Source organism: Eumetopias jubatus, unplaced genomic scaffold, assembly GCF_037043125.1.
Source record: "Eumetopias jubatus isolate StellerSeaLion01/CBP00866 unplaced genomic scaffold, mEumJub1_p1.0 scaffold_7, whole genome shotgun sequence".
In the NCBI taxonomy this organism is placed as follows: Eukaryota; Metazoa; Chordata; class Mammalia; order Carnivora; family Otariidae; genus Eumetopias; species Eumetopias jubatus.
Genome location: NW_028274813.1, coordinates 90272020 through 90290692, shown reverse-complemented (window position 1 = coordinate 90290692; position 18673 = coordinate 90272020). Strand labels below are relative to the sequence as shown.

The 18673-nt window shown below is 39.9% G+C and overlaps 2 protein-coding genes across 2 annotated transcripts in view; both read left to right on the top strand.

The window, feature by feature from the left end:
* The window catches only part of SHC4 (SHC adaptor protein 4), a 126682-nt gene extending 125945 nt beyond the window's left edge, over positions 1-737 (top strand). The window contains exon 12 of the mRNA XM_028100364.1: positions 582-737. Coding sequence (XP_027956165.1) covers positions 582-737 — 156 coding nt within the window. The remainder of the gene's footprint in view (positions 1-581) is intronic.
* A 10319-nt stretch (positions 738-11056) lies between these two features.
* Positions 11057-18673, top strand: part of CEP152 (centrosomal protein 152) — a 94296-nt gene continuing 86679 nt past the window's right edge. Inside the window, 2 exon segments of the mRNA XM_088024781.1 lie at positions 11057-11115; positions 16545-16638. Of these exon segments, the coding sequence (XP_087880907.1) occupies positions 16552-16638 (87 nt within the window). The 5' untranslated portion in view covers positions 11057-11115; positions 16545-16551.

Genomic DNA, 18673 nt, shown 5'->3' with positions numbered 1-18673 from the left:
GGGCAACCAAGTTGCTTTGGCATGCAGACAATAAGCTCCATATAACAAATATTTATGAATCAGCTACCATGAAGTCTGCAGGAAGGAGACATGAATGCCTATTAGGAGAGTCTGAGGAATCTTCTTGAAGTAGACAGGATTTGTGCTAAGCCTCCAAGGAGAGGCAGGACTTCTCTAGAAGGGCCTGCTTCCTATAGACACAAGATATTTTGGAAACAGTCTGCTTGCTGGGTTATAATTGTAATCCTGGGATTCATGCTTGTATATACAGTTAAATATTTATAGGAATGGTAACATGATAGAATATATCAAACAGTAACATGGCAAAGAGGTTGGTTGCATGTTTGGATTGGGTGACAGTGTTTATCATTTTTCTAACCTAGAGGGAAAATTGCTAAAAAAGGTAATGGGGAATGAGACAAGTGTTTACTAAGGGATATAGAGTTGAAAAGTCTTTTTTTTGTTGTTGTTATTCAGCCAAGTATCTCCTTCAGAGATGTGTCTGGTTTTTTTCCTGATTGTTTACACCTTTCAGGAGAACTATTATCATTTAACCTAATACTTTGTACTTGCTTTTCAAGGTAAGGACCAAGGACCATGTATTTGATAATGTCGGCCACCTTATCAGATACCACATGGATAACAGTTTGCCAATCATCTCTTCTGGAAGCGAAGTAAGCCTTAAACAACCAGTGAGAAAAGATAATAATCCAGGACTTTTGCATTCCAACAAATGACAATTTGGAAGTACCATCACACTGGTATTTCAAGAAAGTTCATTTTGTGTTAGGACACAAAGATAATCCAACTTGGATTATAGACAAAATAGAACACAAACTGTGAAGTACATTTTTTCCAGGACCATCACGGACTATGTCCTTTATAAGACAAAGAACTAACAAAGATGGATCTTCAGAAAGTGAAAATCAGAAAAGGGGAAGAGGATTGGTCCATTTGAAAAGAAATTATACATATGCACGGATGTCACTTTTTAAGGCCATATTACATTGATAGCAAGCTAAAAGCACAATTGAAATTTCCCATGCTAGAGACTACTTGGATGAACTGCTGGGGCAGTGGTATGTGCCTTTCAACTTGATAATTTGGGGACATTTTCATATTGGGGAGATTAGTTCTAAGTGTCCTCATATTCTCTAACTATAGAACTATTTGCCAAAAAAAGTTTTTCCTTGTTACAAAAATAAGAAGTGATTTGCTTGATAGTTACTGACTTTATTACATTTTCTGTTTAGTAGCACTTTCACTGCAATGCTAAAATAAATTTGATGTTGAATTTGGACTCTGTCTATGCCAGTGGAATCAAATCAAAAGCCACTAAAAGCATTGGTCTGTTTCACTGGCCTGTCCATTTACAAGTTAAAGGGTTGGAGCCTAAATTCTTTGGCCTAGTATTTCTTGATCTTTGCTATTCGGACTGTTTGTATGCAGCATAGCATAAGCTGAAGAGAGGACAAATCTATCAGTCATTCCTATTTCACCATATTTCTCCCTCTTTCCTTCCCCTCCGCCCCCACCCTACAAGCAAAGGAAGCTCATGAACGCCTGGATTTAAAACATGGCAGACAAACCGGTGTTCTTCATATTCAACATCCAAATTGGTTTCATTCTTATTTAAAGTATTGAATTCATTTGAAAATATCAGGAAATATCCTCTTGACTGGCTGTGACTGAATCATAGTCTCTCACCTACTGTGTCCTTAGCATCTTTTCTAGATATGATCAGACAAAATGCAGAAGGGAGGAGACATATTGAAGGAAATAGCTGGAAAGTTTCACCTCATGTAGGTACCCTGGTAAACTGGTGGTGTGATTAAGTGTCGTGTAGAGAAAAGTGCTGGCCAGGTCTCTCGATATGACCTTGAGCCAGCTGCTGAACCCATCTGGACTCCAATTTCCTTGTTTATGAAATAAGGGACTTGGGCTAGGTGAATTCAGAGGTCTGTCTCAGCCCTAACATAAGATGAGCCTATAAAAAGCAAGTTTTCCATTTCTTAGGGGTCAGCGTTGATAGTCAGTTTGTATAATGAAGGTGAAATGAGCTTTTTCCTTTAGTCTGTATCTATAGTCACAGAATGAATAGCACGACTGAAACCGACATTCAGGTAGCAGAGACCCCAAGCCTTCCCAACACAAAGAAGGACACTTTGGAGCACTCTCTGTAGTGACGGTGGAAGTGGATTCGGTTGTTTGGAGTAGCAGAAAACGGCTTCAGCTTTTTACTTGCCTTTGCATAGAGTGGTTTCGCCATTAGTTTAGGATGCTTTTTTATCCTGAGTAATCTGGACAGTTGCCTTAACCCCACTTCATTTTGGCTATGTAGATACAACTTAATCTTTGTAACTGTGATATATTTGCTAAGTTTTAAATAAAAGACAAGAAACTTTTTTGGGGTAGAAATCATCAGAAATCAAGCACACACAACTGTAATATTTTTTTCTGTAAAGGTTTATGATTTTATTCTACTACTACTGCCCCTGATTGCTTAGGTAGGTTTGTTTCCTTTTACACAACTGGGAAATAATGGCTCTTTCATCAATTTTATATATGCCTTGGTTCTTGGTGATCTTTCCTCACAAAAGGGGGTCAGCATGAGTACAGGTCATAGAAATTTGTGGGTGACCTAGTCACCCATCTGAGACAGAGCAGGGGTTGTGGTCTCAGTCTGGTTGAGCAGGGTGTTAAGTGGGGTGCAGGAAAAAGTTCCTGATAGAAATAGATGCAGAGAGTATAAATGATATGAGCAGTACATGGATCCTGGTACATGATGCACCAGTACGTGGATAATCAGTATTTGACTGCAATGTTATAGTAGTTAGGTAAGCAAATACTGCACTTACAAGTACCACAGACACAGTTAAAACAAGATGAAACAACAGTAGAAATGTTTGATTGCATGCTGTTTTAATGACACACACTTATCTTCATCTGTTTTAAAGTGGAAATCCATTTGCCTCTAAATACCTGTAAACGACTTTTCAAAAAAAAATAAATGATCATTGCTTTGTGACAATTGACAGTATATGTCTCATGTTTGGGTTTTGGAAAATGTATCATTTGCAGGACGTATCAGGGTCCTGACAGGAAACAGATGGCTCACTTAAATTGGGGAATTCGAGGAGGGTTTAATAAAGGGACTCTTTACAAAGGTATGGGCAGAGTATGGGGAAACCACAAGGGAGGACGCCATGCCCTGGGGCCGGGGAACAGGTAAGAGGAGACGCGGTGACATAATCCGGAGAGGGCTCTGTGGGAAGACTGACTTCTAGCAGCAGGGGCCTCAGTGGAGGGGCTCCACCAGCCCCCGTGACTCCACAAGGAGGAGGCTACGGACATTATACTTAACTGGAAGAAGGAGAGCCTTTTCAGCAAATGGCATTGGAACCTTGGACATCTGTAGGCAAGAGAACAAACCTCACACTTTACATAAACATTAACTCAAATGGGTTATGGATTTAAACATAAAATGTAAAACTATGAAACTTTTAGGAAATAAAAACACAGGAGAAAATCTTTAGGATATAGGGGGAAGGAAAGAATTTTTAGAGCTGATATGATCCATTAAAGGAAAAACAAGTACATTTCATTTCATCAAAATAATAATTTTTTGCTCTGTGAAAGACTCCAGAGAAAGGATAAAGGGCAAGCTATAGACTGGGAAAAAATATTTGCAAACCACATATTTGACAGAGGGCTAGTATCTAGAACATATAAAAAACTCAAAACTCAACAGCAAAAAAATCTAATTAGAAAGTGGCCAAAAAACATGAACAAACAATTCACTGAAGATATATAGCTGGCAAACAAACACATAAAAATATGTTCACAATCATTAGCCAGTTAGGAAATGCAGATTAAAATCACAATTAGATATTACTGCATACATACCTGAGTGGGTAAAATGAAAAATACAATATGAAATGCTGACCTGAAGAGGAGAAAGTGGATCACACATGCATTCCTGGTGAGGATGTAAAATAGTGCAGCCACTCTGGAAAGCAGTTTGATAGTTTATTTAAGAAACTAAACATGCAGCTAACATTCAACCCAATAATTGCACCGCTGGGCTTGGATCACACGGAAATGAAAACCTATGTTTACACAACAACTTGAACAGGAATGTTTATAGTAGCTTTGTTTGTAATGACCTAAAGTTGGCAATATCCCAGATGTTCCTTCAATGAGTGAATGGTTAAACAGACTGTGGTACACACATACTGTGGAACACTACTCAGCAACAAAAAGGAATGACAGGCTGATACATACAACGCGGCTGAATCTGCAGAGAATTATGCAGCGCAAAAAGCTAATCCCCAAAGGTTGCATGCTATAGGACTACATTTACATAACATTCTTGAAATGAGAAATGGAGAATAGATTAGGTGTTAAGGAGGGAGTCAGTAGGAGGGGGGGAAGTGGGTACAGTTATAAAAGGGCAACACGAGGAATCCTTGTGTGATGCAATTGTTTTGAATTTTGACTGTATCAAGGTGGATATTGTGGTTGTGATGTTGTAGTATAGTTTTGAAAAAGATACTATTGGTGGAAACTGGTAAAGCTTATAGGAGATCTTCCTGTGTCATTTCTTACAACTAACTGCTTGTGAATCTACAATTTTTCCAAAATAAGAAGTTTAATTTCAAAAATGTTGGGGATAAAATGTAGAAATGTCAAGAGATTTTAGGAAGATTGCTACTTTAACCCTTGGCACTTTCACTCATCATCTTGGTCATCCTAGGTCCCATCATACTAGGACTAGAGGAGTCATCTGGATGAGCTGCATGAAGCTACCTTCAAGAAGGTCTTCAACTGTAGTTTGATATTATCTCCAGAGATACACTGACAACATCAGAGGATGGCAAACACAGAAGATGTGTGAGATATGGCCAGCTCTGCCCAGACTCTCTCAGATCCCCGGAATCATTTTTGCATGCCCCTCTGCTGGCTTCTGTGTGCTTTGTTCCTAAGTGCCCTCAGAGTGGCTCTTCTTTCTGAAGACAGGCTCAGGTAAGGGGAGCTGCTTTGAGTCACCAAGTGCTTGTGGGTTTCCTTCTCCTCTTCCCTGCCACCATCACTGGTGCAAGACTGCATTGTCCTGTCCTGATTAAACTCCAGAGCTCCCTGTGGGGTCAGACTGGCCAGCACATCTCCAGAAAGCACACGCCTGCTTGGCTTTTCTCCTTTCCTGTCCTGTTTCCTCACTCCCTAACAGCTTTCTCTGGGAAGCCCTTCCTTAATAAATCCTATATACTCAATTTTCATCCCAGGGGTCACTTCTGGGAAGCTGACCTAAGGCAGAAGAACATCAAATAACTTTAAACATGTGTCCCATTACAGGACTATACTAAGTGTTCAAATATCTGAACATTTTTAATAAATCCTCTAATTGTCATGTGAATGGCATCATTATGTTGTATTTTATTAATATGCATTGAACATGTTATGTAAGCATTTAAAATATACACCAATTTAATGATCTTGTTTCAAGAAGCAGAAGTAATGTGGCATCTGGGAGGGTCTGTATTTCACACTCAGGTATGATTTTTGCAGCTTTGGATCTTTATCAAATGGTCATTGCCACTTCTGATAGCTTTTATACGTTTTCTGATTACAAGCCTTGGTGTGGTTGAAAATCCTGAACATTAAATCCAGGCAATTGGCTCTCACACTTTTGGCCAAAGACCATAGAAGAGGCAAAAGACCTATTGCCCCACCTATCTTTCATCCTCCAATCCTCTTTTTTTTTTTTTTGGTAGTGAAAAAATAACTCAGTAACAACAAAGAACTGAAGAAGAACCATAGGGATTGCTTATTTATTTACTTTTAAGGGAGATATGTCATTTACATGATTTTATTTTATTTTATTTTAAGATTTTATTTCTTTATTTGACAGAGAGAAAGAGCACAAGCAGGGGGGAGAGGCAGGCAGAGGGAGAAGCAGGCTCCCCCCTGAGCAGGGAGCCCGATGCGGGACTCAATCCCAGGACCCTGGGATCATGACCTGAGCCGAAGGCAGTGGCCCAACCGAGCCACCCAGGCGCCCAATTTACGTGATTTTATATTCCAAACTACTGCCTTACAGATTCTTCAAAAAACGAGTAATTTTATCACTTGCCTTGATAGTATGTTGTCAGTTGTTTAAATAGAACAAATTTATAGCTAATACATTTCAATAAAGTATAAGTAAACTGTGGAATTATAAATTATAAATTGATGGCTGATGATAAAAATTAAACCTGAACTTGAATATTATTTTAAAGTCAAGTTATAGGAAAAGTGTAAATTCATGTATTAAAGTAGTTAACACTACACACAGCTGAGTTAACCCAACGGCAACAAATTTAACTGATGTTGATGAAGCCAAGCAAAGAGAGTTCATAACTAAGACATGGGAATTCTCTTAAATCCCACAATTTCCTGGGAAGGACACTATTTACACCCTTCTTCCAAAAGTGGGTATTTCAGTTATCTTCAAGTATGCATGAACAGGAGTTTTATAATGTTGCACATAGAAATGATGAAACACCATTCTTGGTAAGCTTAAATAATGTGAAAATTTAACTTACAAATTCTAAACATTAGTAACCCCTCATATTTTACTTGGTAGATTCCTAATAGGTAAACCTTAGTTGTATGTAAAAATAAAAACCTATAAAATTGCAAGTTATTTTCCCACGAGCACTGAAGAAACAACTTATGTGGTGAGTATCATTTAATGAACCATCAGGAATATCCTTGAGGTCCACCAGTGGGCCATGGATCATACTTGGAGAATCACCAGTTTAGACTATTCAAATACAATCAATCTATTGTCACAAATGCATCTTAGTCATAACTGGTTGCAAGGAATGAAAACCTGCCTGTATTAATTTCCTAGGGCTACTGCAGCAATGTACCACAAACCAGGTGGCTTAAAACAACAGAAATTTATTCCCTCACAGTACTGGAAATTAGAAGTCTGAAATCAGGGTGTTGACAGGGCCATGCTCCTTCTGAAGGTTCTGGGGAAGAATCCCTTGCCAGCTTCTGGTGGCCCTGGGTGTTCCTTGGCTTTATGGTGACATAACTCCTTTTTCTGCCTTTATCTTCATATGGCTGTCTTCTCCTTGTGTGTCTTTCTGTGTTCTTGCCTTTTTTTTTTTAGGAAATTAAAAATTGAATTTTAAAAGTGAACCCTGTACTATAATAATGCATATATTTGTGTGCACGTGTGTATAATTGGCACGTGATGTTACATTAGTTTCAGGTTCTTCTCTTCTTTTAAGGACACCGGTTTTAGATTTAGGACCCATCCTCATCTGTATTAACTATTACATTTGCAAAGACCCTATTTCCAAATAAGGTCACATTCCGAGTTCTGGGTGGGCATGGAATTCGGGGGGACGCTATTCAACTCCTAAATGACCTGAGTCAGCTCAAGTCAAAAGATTGTTTTGAGGTTCAGGTTATCATAGGACCCAAGGAAAAGCTGAACTGTCAGGCTTCACAAAGTGCAAGAATCAGGCAGATCCATGGCTTTGAGTACCAGAAGTTCATGATCTTCAGTCTAAGCTCCACCATATACATGTACTTCCATATATGGAAGTAAGTGTATTTTCCATAAAATACAGACAACTGTAATAAAAGTCTGCTTCTCTTCTGTATGTTTACCACCTGACTCAGTTTCATGAAGTCTTATTTCAGTTACTTGAGAAGGGAAGATGAGTGGCCCCACTTGGGTCTGGTGCTCACCTTTGACCCAGTCAGGTATGGCTAGGTCTTAGGGTGGTGGGGAAGTGATGGTGGTGAAGTTATAGGGCCTGTGGGCAGGAGTAGAACCGGCGATTAGAGGCTTAATTAGGGCAGGCATTTTGACCCATGAATCAATATTAAATGAGCCCCTAGAATAGTGCTTGGTGCAAAGTGGATGCTCAAAAAACATGAAATGATATACTGCAAATAATGGTCTGATCTCCCTCAGTTAATTAACACTCAGTTAAATAGCATTTCTACATTTTAGAATTTCTTTCACACAATCTTACTTCCTCCTTTTTTATAATCCCGCAAAGTGGATATTGTCATTCCTCTTTTTAAATAAGAACTTGGAGGCTCAGAGGGGTTAAATAAACTGTTGTGGATAAAACCTAGTGGGTAGGAGAGCTGGAACTTGAACTCAGATCTTCTTTAAGTTCAGTGCTCTTTTAAGGATAGCACTCCATATTTTATGATGGCTTTGCTTTGACCTGATAGCTTTGACACCAAAGAGAAGGTAGGAAAAAGGAGGAATGATGGTTTAGCCCCACCTTTATAGATGTTCTGAATGGGAAGGACCATGTCTCATCAACAGCATGACATTTCCCCTTGAAATGTAAACAAGTCTGGTAGAAGTAGCGTCCCTCCCAGCTCACAGGTGTGTCTGCTTAAAAAAGGCAAGATAAATATTGACCCGACATTCCAGAAATAATCTCTTGTCCAGCACATAAGATCTTTGGCAGTTTTTCTCTCTTCCCCCACATTTATTTTTATTACTCCAGAATGACTTCGTTTACTTGTGTTTCTCTGGACATGTTATTAAGTTCATTACTTGTGTACACCATATCTTACTTCTGTAGCATGCCTTTCACATTTCTTCAGGCATCAAGTTCTTCTATTGGCTGCCTCCGTTCCAGCCCACTTTTCCACTCTTATCTCTAAATATAAGAATCCTTTCTTAAAAAAGATTTATTTATTTGAGAAAGAGAGAAAGAGAGAGAGGGAGAGGGAGACAAGCAGACGCACCGCTGAGCAGGGAGCTCAACATGGGGCTCTGATCCCAGGACCCTGAGATAATGACCTGGGCCAAATTCCAGTCGGACACTTAACCTACTGAGCCACCCAGGTGCCCCATAAATATAAGAATCTTATTTTTGCTGGTCTGGTTTCACATTGCAATCACTCATGCTAATAACCTTCCTGTTTACTCTCTTTTCCTCTTCCCCCAAGAACTTTGTCTGATAGATCCTTTCTTTCATGTTCACTTTTCCCCAGAATCATCACCTATTCTTACATGGCATGTAGTAAACTATTATTTTGTGGTGTGTGTGTGTGTGCTCGCACGCGCGTGTCTTCTTATGTAAGCATCTTGCTCTGCCAAAGAGTATAGGTACCTTGAGGGCAGGGGTCCTGCCTCGCACTTTATATTCAAGCATCTAGGTGAGGAATTAAACAGCATAAGCAGCCAAGAAAAGTCCATTTCTTGGCTTCACCGAAATCCATTTTTAGAGGCAAGGGGCTCTGATTTATTCTTTACTTTGCATCTTTTGTGACATATTTGGAGATAAAGGAGATGTGCTCAAATTCTTTCTCTGTCTCACATTAGCTGTGTAGCCTTGGACAAGTCAAAAAAATTTTTTGTCCATTTCTTCTGCTGTAAAATGGGATATGAATACCTGTCCTAGGCCCTCACAGGTTTGTTATAAGGACCACATAAGCTAGTGTTTCTGAAAGAACTTACCAAATCCTAAAGCACTATGTAAGGGATTATAAACATTGTCTCCTCGTGTGCCCCCCCCCATAACTTTTATGTGTTCATCTCTGTAAGAAACAGGAATCACTAAGCATCCTTGCTGTAGCATTCCATCTTAACCCAAGCCTAGTTCCCACTAACAGATGCCTTGGCTCAGGTTTCAACAACTGCCATTTACCTAAATGTCTTTTATTCACATTTTCTGGCACAGAAGCCTTCATTTATTCATTCATTTATTTACTCATTTAACCAATTTGTTTTGAGTGCCTACCAGGTACCATGAAGCATGTTTGATGTCCAAAAAGTAATGTAAGTACCTCAAGATATTAACGTTGAACTGAATAAAACAGACACACAACTAATTATAGAAGATAATAAGAAACATAATAAGATATGTATATTGTGTACAGATGTAGGAAGGATCATTTTGCGGGGGGAGTGTGTCATGAAAGGTTTCAGAGGAGGTGCTCTTCTATCTTGAAGACTGAATGGATAGAAAGGGCAATACAGGTGAAAGAAAGAGCTTGAGCAAAACAAAAACACCCTGAGAACAGTAGACAGCTCAGCCAGTAATTTCAGTCACTTACTGCTATGGATTGAGTGAGTACTTATTATGTGGCATAACCTTATGCTAGTTGATGGGGTAACGGGGGATTAGTGTACGCATTACAGGGGTAGGATGGTGAGGTAGCAAAAGAAAACTAGCTGGATTATGAAGTGCCTTAACCATTTCACTCCATACTGTATTGGAAAGGGTTTTCTCATACGCATGGGAAAGAGAAAGATACGTGAACCTAGTGCTACCGACTCCTTGATGTTCACTGAAACCATTTTAGCTTGGCAGGTAGATTACAGAACGGGCTTTAGTGCACACTGGGCAGCGCTGTCTTAAAGGACGGGTTAACAGATACCTAAAGTGACAAGAACATTCACACTTGGGGAAATTCAAATAGTGAATAAACATGTGGGAAAATGTACCATCTCCTCGGTAACGAAAGAAACACAAATTCAAACAAGACAGGGCCCAGTAAGAAGACGAAGCAAAACTACATCTAAGCCTGTTTAGGTGATGGGGAAGCAGGCACCTTAGAGAATCAGAAGGACAGGGGCAAAAACCTTTAAGGTACGGGTTCGGTGGGGAAAGTGAGGGATTCTGGGGCCTGCAACCGAGAACTGAGGTTTAGGAATGGAAAGCGCGGGGCGAGGGGCGCACAGGGGTACAGGAGGTACAGGAAGGGGCAAGACCGGCTCATCCCCGCCAAAGGCCTAAACCCCGGCGCTTGTCATCTCTAAGCAACCGTAAACCCGCCCCGTCTAGAGTAAACCCTTTCGTAATTGGCTCACTAATCCACCAATGGGCGCACAGGAGGACATTCCCGCCACCTCTGGCGCCCGCTTTCAAACAGCCCTACATTCGCAACTGCAGGCGGAATTCTCAACTAAGCTTGAGAAAGGCGGAGACTTCCGTCTCCACGCCCAGCCTCCAGCCGGCATGGCCCCGCCCGCCAAGCCAGCTTCTAGCCGGCGATTGAAGGAGGCGGCTGCTCGTCAATGGCCTCAGCGCTGCTGGGTTCGGTTGTGATGAGGAAGGAGCTAGCGGATTAGAGTCCTCGGTAAGGGGGTTTGTTAGAAGTCTGTCTTTGGCGGGGACTAGGGTTTCCCCGTGGTGACAGCATCCGTGGCCTCCAGTGAGTTTCGCTCCGCGGCTGGGCTTGGAGCTGGGGTTGGAGGAGGTGCGGGGTCCTCGGGATTCTGGCTGTGGCTTCCCAAGGGCTGACCCGCCCCCTCCTCAAATCCGGTGGTGGCGGACTGTCCGCGGGTTGCGGGACTCGGGCTTTGACTTTGAAGTGTCAGCGAGACCCCAAGTTTCTCCTTACAAGTGACGCGTGGGAAGCCCTCCTCGCCCCCCTGCAGGCTGCGGGGGAAACCCTGAGACCCTATCCTGGGGACCCCCGCTGTGGTCGCCCTGGCGCCGCGCCTGGCTCACAGTGGGTGTTCTGTACACGTGTGTTGACCGAGTGCATGTGAGGCTGGCAGCCAAAGCCAGCAGCCCCAAGACACCCCGTGCAGGCACTCTACAGCTTCGTTCTCGCGGTACCTGTTTGTTGTGTTGTAGTTGACGCCAAACGGAGTTCCTTGGTAAGGCCACTGATTTATTCTGTAGTTCAGCCTGTCGGTGCCTACTTGCTGCATTCTTCAGGGACCTTGAATCGATTTGTTCAAGCTGCTGTCATTAGCACTGATCACAGATTGTCGTTATCATTTGTTTAAATGTCTGTACTCTTTTTCTCTACCAAGTCCTGTTAAGCTTTGTAATCTTGAGTGCATGGTAAATAATTGTTGAATAAAGGACCAGGCCTCTTAAGCCAGGTATTGCAAGTCTAAAACAGGCTAGTGTGTTCTGGCTATTTTCATTCTAGAAGGGAAGCTAGCATGTAAACAAGTAAGTAGAATTTCCTAGGGCATTTATAAACTATCCCCCTTTGTGGCACTTAACCTTTTTTATCTTAGGGTCATGAACTTGAGTCTGATTTAAGCTGAATTTCACCATATCCTTCACAGTGCATGGTAATTTATACACGCTCCCTAGATACGTAAATGTATTCAACTAAGTGAGAGGCTGAAATTGAAGCCTTAAGAAAAGTCCAAGAAACAGTCTGAAAATGCAAAATCCTCCCCTCCTTCCTAGGGCAACAGGATTGGGAGGGCATCTTGAAGGAGGTAGCATTTTCATCCCAGAAGAGGTTGTATTAGTTGAAGTAAGGTTTCCCACAGGCAGCATATTCACTTTTCTTAGATGTCCTGAATGCTCTTTGTTTGCCTCTTTTGTAGCTGCAGACTCCTATTCATAGGTAACAAAACAAAATGTATTGATTGGTACATAGTGCTAAGCACTTTATGTTCATTATCTTGTGAATCTTCATAACCAATCTTTGAGGTAGGTACTATTTTTACCCCCATTTTATTAATGAGAAAATGGAAGCAGTGTCTTCAAGCTTGCACAGCTGATAGGAGAGCTAGAATTGAGCCCAGGTTGTCTGAATGAGTGCCCTTATTCTTAACCACTTCAGCAATACTGTGTCCTTTCTAACCGAAAGTCTTTTCTGTGAAACTTCCCTCAGCTGCCCTTTCTTCTTAGTCAAAGTTAATTTGTGCTTTATACTTTCCTCTATTACAGAACTTATTACAATGTATCATGGTAACTAATAATTTATATCATTGTTTCTCTAAGGGACTGTAAGCTCCCCATGGCTGGTATCATGTCTTAGATACATCTAGGATATGAACTGGCACACAGTAGATGCCGAGGAAAATTTTATTGAAATAATGAATCTTAGAGGGCGGCATGAATGTATCATATTCATTCAACAAATAACTTATTGTGTGCCTGCCTTGTGCAAAACGTGGGGGACCTGCATTTTAATTCTGTCTTCAGAGAACTTACAGGTTTTTGGATGAGACAAAAACAGTGCTTTTGGTTTTTGATGTTTTGTCCAACTAAACACTCATTGGTTTTTCCCTCTCATTGCAAGGAGGGCAAAGAAAACATAACCAGTAACTACAAAATGAGTATTGAGACTGAACTCTTCTGATCTGAGTGTTAAAAAACAAACAACAACAAAAAAGAACATAGTCTTATTAATAGGTTCAGAAAAAGTTAGCTGGGAAGAAAGTATTAACTATTTTTTAAAAAAAGCATACAGTACACTTATTCTGCATCTTGATTGTTTAGTGATCCATCAGTAAATATAGAAATATGTCATTATTTCTCCTGTTAGTATAGTATCACCAAATTTATTCAAAGGTACTTTTACTAGGACAAGTGTTATTTTTCAATATATTCGTATGGTAGTTTTTAGGATGGTTTTTGCAGTTCATATGTTTCACCAGCACTTCATGAGGATATCTCTTTCCTACAAAATAGCCACCACTAGGTGTTATTAACTTTTTTTTTAATTTAGTAGTTGAAAATCATTTCAATGTTTAAATGACACTGAATTCTTCATGAACTTACACATCTTTTATGTTAATTGAACATTTAATATTTATTTTTTTAAATGAATTGTCATGTCTGTTGCCCATTTAAAATTGGGTTGTCTTTTTCTCATTTCGTTTTGAAAGTTGTATATTGGGACTTTGTCATGTGTTTTGCAAATATTTTTCTTATGATACATTATTATTTTATCTTTTGACTTTGTTAGTGTATTTTTTTATATGTAATATTTGACTTGTTAATGATGTCTTTAGCCATATAAAGATTTTATTTTTTGTGGTTAAGTTTCTGTCAAGTTTTTCCTTTATGGCTACCGGGCTTACTGTCTTTCTATTCTATTTTTTCTTCTAAAGCAGTCTCTTTTATTCTGAGTATTATAGTAAAGTCTCGGATAACAGTGGTAATTAGTAGTGATTAATGAGTTGAGGAAAAGCTTTGGCTTTTATTTTAAATTTTAGTTAAAATACTAATTATCCACAGTGTGTTTATCAGATTTCTCTTTCTGCCAAAATAGTTTCTTAAGGTCTCCAGTAGTTTGCACTTTTGAGAAGGAAAACTTATTTGTATCTTTTCTTCCCCAGTCTAGAGAGATTTTGGTCTTTTCAGATATTTGCAAATTTCTTTAATGACATAGTTTGGATTAAAAAGCCATTCAGAAGAGTTACGCTTTGGTCTTTTACCTTCTCTTCATTTAAAAATGAAAATACCTTGCAGAATTCACTATTCTCTGAGAAAAAAGTAGCTCTTTATTTAAAATAGCTGTATTTAGCAATAGGCTGTTGTAAATCTTGATGTTCTTTTTCAATATTCAACAGGAATTGATGGCATGTTAATGAAGGATTGAAAAAAAAACCCTCTTCTTTCTTTTACCTAATATAGGAGAAATTAACGCAAATCATATTCTGGCTTTAGCTATAAAATACAGGAAGAGGTGGAGAATACTGTAAATACCAGAAGCAGGAAAGGTGATTTCTGCCCGGAGAATTCAGGGATGTCCTTAAGGTCCAACTTAATTTAATTTCTTTTAAGGAGCCAGGACTTAAATGGGCTAGTATTTTCATTATCTGTTGAATTCTGTAGACTTGATATTCACTTGCAGTAATGAAAAAACCCTAGAGACATGAGCTTGTGTGAGTGTTTTTCCCCCTTACCATTTCAGCTATATTATAGGCTCTTTACAGTCAGGTCTCTAACTTATGCAGGTGTACAAGAAGGTTCTTGTAGCTGTTGGATGGAGATGAGGTTTAGATTCCCTAAACTTATGTATTTTCCCTCTTAGTGAAAAAGTGCACATTTCCCTTCCTCCTTTTAGCTCTGGCACAAGAATAGAAAGGAGCAAGTCTGGTCTAAGAAACAGAAGCTGGAAGAGTTTATGTTGATGGAAGGGGTTTGAGTCGATGAGTTGAAAGGGATGGGCTGGGTGTAGGAACCAGAGAGGGAAGGATAAAGAAGTGGGCTGCAGATTACAGTTTGGACAAGAAGCATAATTCAGTCCTTGAAAAACAAACAAAAACTTGATGTTTGGGGATTTTCAGCATTAAAATTCATATTTGTGCTAGTCTGTAACACCATATTTCATCTATTCGAAAGTGCTCATTTCAAATTTTAATATCTACAAAGTCAGGCTGCGGTTTAAAATTAATGATGTGTCATAATTTAATTGGCCACATCTTTTCTTAGTGGTACAGATGGAATGGTGTCATACAACCAAAGGCGCATTAGGTCTGATGAAGTGGAATATCTTTTGCTTGTAGAGCTATTGGCTTACATAAAAGTTTGTCATCCTAGTTCTCAACTGTTAACACGAGGGAGCTAAGTTCTTTATCGGTAAAATTTGGATGCCTGGGCCTATGCTTCTTAATTCACTTACAATTTAATGACATTTTAGAGCCTGAAAAGTGCAGTGAATGAGTTGTGGCTCAGGCTCACATCAAAGTGCATTTCTCTGGCATGCAGAAGAGAGGAGTGAATGAAGGCAGTATTAGGCTGGGTAATTGATGACGCCTGCCTACTTTTTTGTCAGGATTGTTTGGAACTTTGAAATTCTGGATAGTCTCTGGTGTAGCATCGATTCCTACATATAATTCAAATCATCAGCAGGCTTTTGACTGTAAGTACCTGAAAACCCACCTCCTGCTGCTGCTGCCGCCTCTGCCACAGCAGGAACCATTCTGCAGAGAGCTTCTGCTGATGCTTCTGGAATTGGAACTACATGGTACAGCTTCGCACTCTTCACTTGTTTTTCCTGAGTACTTTTTGTTAGGGCCTGATTTTATCAAGCTAAGGAGCGGGATACTTCACACTGATATTTTTGTTGTGTGCTATACAGAGTTTACCAGATCATAAAGTTTTTTGGGTGGCGATCATTAACTTGGCATTTAGTGGCTGTCTTTGTAAAACATGACATTTGGATTTGTGATACTCAAAGGATGAAGCAAATTGTGGAGGATACTACCTTTGCCATATCTAATAAACCAAATTAGTAACTCCGAGCATATTCTTAAAATTTTTGTTTTGGCATATTTCTAGTTTATCATTTTATTTTTTGTGTGTGAACAAAAAATCTTGCTGTTTTAAGTTCTATGTTCCAGACCATGAGAAATGTCTAGTCACAGATTTATTAGCTTTTTGCATATTTATTTTATTTATTTATTATTTATTTATTTGAGAGAGAGAGAGAGAGCTAGCAAGAGAGCATGTGGGGTTGGGGTGGGGGGAGAGGGAGAAGAAGCAGGCTCCTTACTGAGCAGGTTGCCCAGAGAACCCAAGGCAGACACTTAACTGGCTGAGCCACCCAGGTGCCCTGCATTTTCCTTTTCTATGAGTTACTGTCATACAGCTATTTTCTGTGAATCACAATTAATTTGTAAGCATAGTCTTTATATTTGGAATACTAACCATTTGTCGTGCATGAGTTACATATATCTTTTCCCTGACTGCTGTTGTCTTTGTGTGGGGGGGAGGGGCGGGGAGGGCATCTCTTGTGTAGTTTGGTCTGGGGAGATTTTATGCGATATTTAGAAGCCAAGTGTCTTTCTCTTTCCACAGGAACACCATGTCATTAGATTTTGGCAGTGTGGCACTGCAGACACAAAATGAAGACGAAGAGTATGACAAAGAAGACTATGAAAGGGAGAAAGAGGTAAGTTTCTCAGAGAAAAGACTCTAAACCCAATCTTAAAAGTTTTAGTTCCTGATCAAAAAGATAACATCTTGAGTCATTTTGAAGGAATTTATAATTTTTTTGTCGCCTCCTAAAACCTGATCGGTATTTGAACTTGTAAAATGTGGTTGAGTAGAATGCTCCCTTTTTTGAAACAAGATTAAAACACAGTAAATGGTTCGATTCTTTAAGATCTTTTCATTTAGGAGGTAGTGGTTGGCTTTGGAGGCAGAGACCTAGTTTCTAGTTGCCTGGAACTTTGCCGTGAACCAGTCCAGCAAGGTTCTTTGCTTCAGGTAGCTTACATCCTTGTGGAGGCAGGCAATAAGCAAGTAAACAGATGAACAAAAGAATTCAAGTGGGTAATAATTTAGCACTGGTAAGTGCTAAGGAAACAAAATAGAGCGAAATTAAAGCAACTGGGAGGACACTGGTTGAGGGAACGCCTTTTGGAGGAGGAAATGCCTGAACTGAGACTTGACTCATGAGAAGGAACAGCCATGCAGAAGCCTGAGGAAGAATATTCTAGGCCAAGACATGCAACAAGTATAAAACACACAAGTTGGGAACAGACCCTGTATATCTGCAGACCAGCCAGAAGGCTGTGGTGTGGGGATTGTGTAACCAAGGGGTGAGTGTGGAGACAGCATGAAGAGGTGGGCTAGGGCCAAATCATTTTGTGTCATGGTAAGATGTTTGTATTTTATTCCAGGAGCAATGGGAAGTCAGCGGAGGATTTTAAGCAGGGAAGTGATATCTGATCATGTTTTTAAAGATCTTACCATCTGCTGTGTGGTGAATAGACAAGGGGAAAAGGAATAAGAGGAGAAGATTATATTGTAGATACATAGATGAGTTTAACGGGATTCCTGGCACAGAGTCATGTTCAGTAAATGGGGGCAATAGTAGTAGTAGCACTTGGTGAAAGTCAACTTATTAGAGTTGTTTTTAGTTTGAGTTTCTTGATTGCCTATGATGATAGGCTTCTTTTGTACTGAGACTATGCTTGATACAATCCATTTTCTAATGTATAAAACAATCCTTTTTAATCGTTACTGTGGACTATTATTATCAACAGGAAGCAAGGAATAGCGTCAGTTGCCCATGTAGCTGGAAGTAGAGTTCGGGTAGAGGTAGAAAACTGGCAGCTCGGTGGATTTTTGTCCATAGACATTTTGTCTTGTTTGGTTGTGCAGTGTTTTTAAGAGTTCAATCTATATTTAAAGATTGGAAAATTTCATGTAACAAGCCAGACTCTGGCTTGTCTTGAAATGTCCTAAGCCCTGGCCACATGTGCACATGGCAGCAGGCAGGCTGGATCTGAGCAGTGGCTGTCCCTTCCCAGCTGTCCACAGTCCTCTCACACCGATGTGGACTTATTCACGTAGACTTGCCGCTTCGCTCTTGTCAGTTCTCTGCCAGGTCGCTGAGGGCATTGGTGTCTGTGACCCTGACCAGGGTTTCCGGATTTTGAACAGGGGTCCTTCACGGCAATTGTTGGCGTGAGGATTTTTTGTTACTTTGTGAACTCACAGCATGAGGTCTTCGTGACCCTGATGGCTTTGGATAGTTTGCTGGAATTTAGCTACTGGCATTCCTGAGGGGTTCAGTTTAAGTCATTATTATAGTAGACTTTAAAGAAGAAGAAAAAATAATCTGACAGGTGATTTTTCATTGGAAAAGATATTAGAGATGGTTAAGGTATTAGAGGGAACTAATTAGAGGTATATTGTGTGGTGAAAGTTTTAAGGGGGACATTAGTTAAAGAGGCAATTAATTCTAGGTATATAGAAAATAGCCCTAGGGATCACTTCTTGATAGGCTATAAGCTGGGATAAGGAATTTCCAGAGGAAAAGGAGCTCTTAAGAAGTGAAATACCTAAGAATGAGTGTTTCTAGCAGAGTGGGAGAAAAGAATGTATAGCCAACTTGACTCTGACATGATGATTATGTTTTGTGTTAATAAAAAATGTTTTTGCCTTTTTTTTCTTTTTTAATTGCTTCAAGGGAAGAA